The sequence below is a fragment of the Bos indicus x Bos taurus genome, chromosome 13 (genome assembly GCF_003369695.1).
Source record: "Bos indicus x Bos taurus breed Angus x Brahman F1 hybrid chromosome 13, Bos_hybrid_MaternalHap_v2.0, whole genome shotgun sequence".
Lineage (NCBI taxonomy): Eukaryota > Metazoa > Chordata > Mammalia > Artiodactyla > Bovidae > Bos > Bos indicus x Bos taurus.
In genome coordinates, this window is record NC_040088.1 from 42,562,003 (window position 1) to 42,565,544 (window position 3,542).

The 3,542-nt window shown below is 41.9% G+C and overlaps 1 protein-coding gene across 1 annotated transcript; it reads right to left on the reverse strand.

Annotated features, from left to right (window-relative positions):
* Positions 1-951: 951 nt before the first annotated feature.
* Positions 952-2,403, reverse strand: LOC113903451 (nucleosome assembly protein 1-like 1). The gene has a single exon (XM_027559575.1). It carries the CDS (start codon positions 2,299-2,301, stop codon positions 1,117-1,119), a length of 1,185 nt encoding a protein of 394 aa, XP_027415376.1. The 5' UTR covers positions 2,302-2,403; the 3' UTR covers positions 952-1,116.
* Positions 2,404-3,542: the final 1,139 nt, after the last annotated feature.

Sequence of the window (3,542 nt, forward strand, 5' to 3'; positions counted from 1 at the left end):
TCCTTCAATAATAAACAGGATTTTTTCTTTTTTTAAGAGAAAGGAAAATTTCCCTGCAAAGCATCCAGCCCTGCCCACATCTCACTGGCCCAAGCGAGGTCACCTGCTTGATTCTTAGTCATTCTCAGGCAAATGGGATCAGCTTACCATAATTAGGGTTTATTCCTGATCTACATTAGGGATTTTTATACTCAAAACCCACCGAATATTTTGCAGTTACATGTTAGTGTCCAGCCAGAGTGTTTCAGCTTTATCAGCAGTGGGGTATAAATATAGGTTACCCTTGTGGCTCAGCTGATAAAGAATCTGCCTGCAATGCAGGAGATCTGGGTTCGATCCCTGGGTTGGGAAGATCCCCCAGAGAAGGGAACAGCTACTCACTCCAGTATTATGGCCTGGAGAATTCCATGGACTGTATGGTCCATGGGGTCGCAAAGAGTTGGACATGACTGAATGACTTTCATTTTCAGTATAAGTAAGTAAGTAAGTAAGTGAAGTCGCTCAGTCGTGTCCAACTCTTTGCGACCCCATGGACTGTAGCCCACCAGGCTTCTCTGCCCATGGGGTTCTCCAGGCAAGAATCCTGGAGTGGGTTGCCATTTCCTTCTCCAGGGGATCTTCCCGACCCAGGGATCGAACCTGGGTCTCCCACATTGCAGGCAGACACTTTAACCTCTGAGCCACGAGGGAAGCCCCACTTTCAGTATAAATATGTATAAATATGGTCAATTTATTAATAGCTAAAAAGCCAAATGTATAAGGTGTCCACCAAGCCCCATCTGCGTGGCTATAGAGTTCCCCTTCCCAAACACACTGGAACACACATATACACACACACACACAGAGGTAACCCCCCAACCCCTGGTCATTTCCATGTGCTCACACATCCATTCTCCAATATAAACATCTTGCACTCAAATCTTCATTTTATTTACTTTTTTTTTTGAGAACTAAAATTATATGACATTTTTATTTTAGGATGCAAAAACAAAAATGAGCAAACAAACAAACAACAAAAAACTTGAAATAGGCTTGTCAAATGATGTAAATTCATCCTTTCCATGGAAGCAGAAGGTAGATCAGTGCAGGTTATCCTCAGACCTCATACATCCTGCTTCACTGCTGCTTGCACTCTGCTGGGTTTTGATCCTTCTTTGGGTCACAGTCTGGATCATTTTCCTCATCTCCTTCTTCTTCCCCTTCCTCATCCGCTTCTTCACCTTCTTCATCATAATCATCGTCATCATCTTCAATAGCTTCTCCAGTAAAGTATAACACTGATCTTGGGATTATATGCTCACGTAAAAAGTGACCAATTTCAAAGTCTGCAGCGAGGATAGCTTCAGAATCATCATCCAGATCTCCAGTCTCAGGAACTTCAGGAGGGGCAAAAAAATTAAAGAAAGAGTCATTAGAAACTGTTTTGGTCACAGTACGAACTGTCCCACGTCCCTTGTGTTTCTGCTTCTTCTTAATCGTTTTCAAAGTGACATTCTTCCCTTTTTTACAATCTATCTGGCACCCTGTACAACCCATAATTTCTGGTCCATCAAAAGAAAAGGGATCAGAATCATCTGACCCCTGAGGTTCTGACCTCATCCTATATGTCTTTGTCAACACTTCATTTGTGAAATATTCATTGGGTTCAAAGTGAAATTCTAAGACAAAACTCATAGGCTGACCAGCATCTGAGAACTTCACTTTAATATCTTTCAAGTGCTTCAGAATAGGCTCATCATGTTCCTGAACCGTATCACTGAGCAAGTCAACATTCTTAAAAACGGTCAACCAAAACTCAGGAATTCCCTTGGGATCTTCTTTTTCTTCATCCTTTTTCTCATCTTCAATCTTGGCCTTTTCTTTTAGCTCCTCCGAAATTTCATCTTCCTCACCTGGTTTCCATTCACACTCTTCTTCTGTAGGTTCATAAATGGCATTAATGATCTCAAATCGCTTATCAAACAGAGGCTGATAAAGAACAGAATACTTTCTTTCAAGATCATGAACTTCCTCATAGAATTTGGCTTCTATCTGTGCACATTTAACTTGAAGGTTTTTGAGAGCATTCACCCGTCTTTTCACTACCCTAGGCAAGCTTTCAGCGTATCCTGTTGGTGTTTCTACCAGACCGTCAAGTCTTTCTTGAAGGGCTGCAAGAATCTGAGGATTTTGCATCATCTGAACAGTCAGCTGATGCGCTTTGATTTTTGTTTCTTCACCAGTTTCTTCTTCTTCTACTTCTTCAACATCATCCAAATCTTGATCAAGTTCAGACTGTTCTTTGTTGTCGATGTCTGCCATGTTGTACAAATGCCAAATATTTTCAAAAATGGCAAATTTCGTTTTCCAGCTCAGCTCTCCGGTGGCGAGAGCGGGGAGCCGAGCGGCCTGAGCTGCTCAGGCAGCGACTCAGGGCGGCAGCGGGAGGAGCAGGAGGCGGCGCGCGAGCAGATGGCGCTAAAAAAGCCAAATCTTCATTTTAGAATCTGCTTCCTGGATGCCTGTGAATGCCCTGTGAATTCACAAAAAGACCGTCTTCCTTTACCACTTGAACCTTTGGTCCCCTATGCATGAATTACTACACAAGAGACTAGCAGACAGCAATAACTGGAATACTTTGTATACTTTACATAAGGTATAACAATAAAATAAATTCTTTGTATTTAAAAAATCCATAGTTCTCAACATCATTTGTGAACAGTAACAGGCAACATTATGGGAACTTTTCCTCATTGGTTTTCTTCTCCTGCACCAAGCTCAGTGCCCGGTACACAGTAGGTGCTCAATAAATGTGGATACAGTGACAATTATTTAAAATAATGCATATACCATATACCTATATTTTGTGTATATACAAAATTTACAACTTCTAATAGCTTGAAAATGGTTTGCAAAGGAGGTACACCTAACCGCCTTTACTATTAGAGCAGATAGTCCTTAACTAAAGTGAAGCATCACAGTTGTTGAAGCAGCTTCATGCACACACCTCCTTCACTCTTTGACGAGGATGTTACCATCACATTCTACGAATGGGGAAACTAAGGCCTCAGAGATTTAGTGACTAGGGAAAAACATGTGAGACTGAAGGCTCCTTAAAATGACTTGTTCATGCAGCCTAGCCAACCAGCTCTCCTGACAGCCTGGGAGCTGGATCTCTGCTTCCTCCTAAGCAGCTCCAGCTCTTTCTAGATTAAACCAGCCAGAGCCTGGTTTCACTTTGGCCACCCCAGTTGTCTGTCTCTGTGCAGTCTGGCTCACTGCAGCAGTGACTGTGTCCCTTTAAATTCCCTTTCTTTCGGCGGCACGAGTTACTCGGCCTCCCTATTCTCCGTACTTAATTTGAGAATATTTGTTCAATTTGAGTATGTTTTTGACCTGCCAGGTATCTGTGAAACAAAATAGCTCCTACTGATAGCTTCTTATCAGAAGTAATTTAAAACATCCATCATCTACTGCTGAATGTCAAAATAAAGGTTGAGAGAAATTCCTGTTTCCTTAAATATGTTTTCTTTTCACTCTTGTCAGCATCATTGTCAATCCTG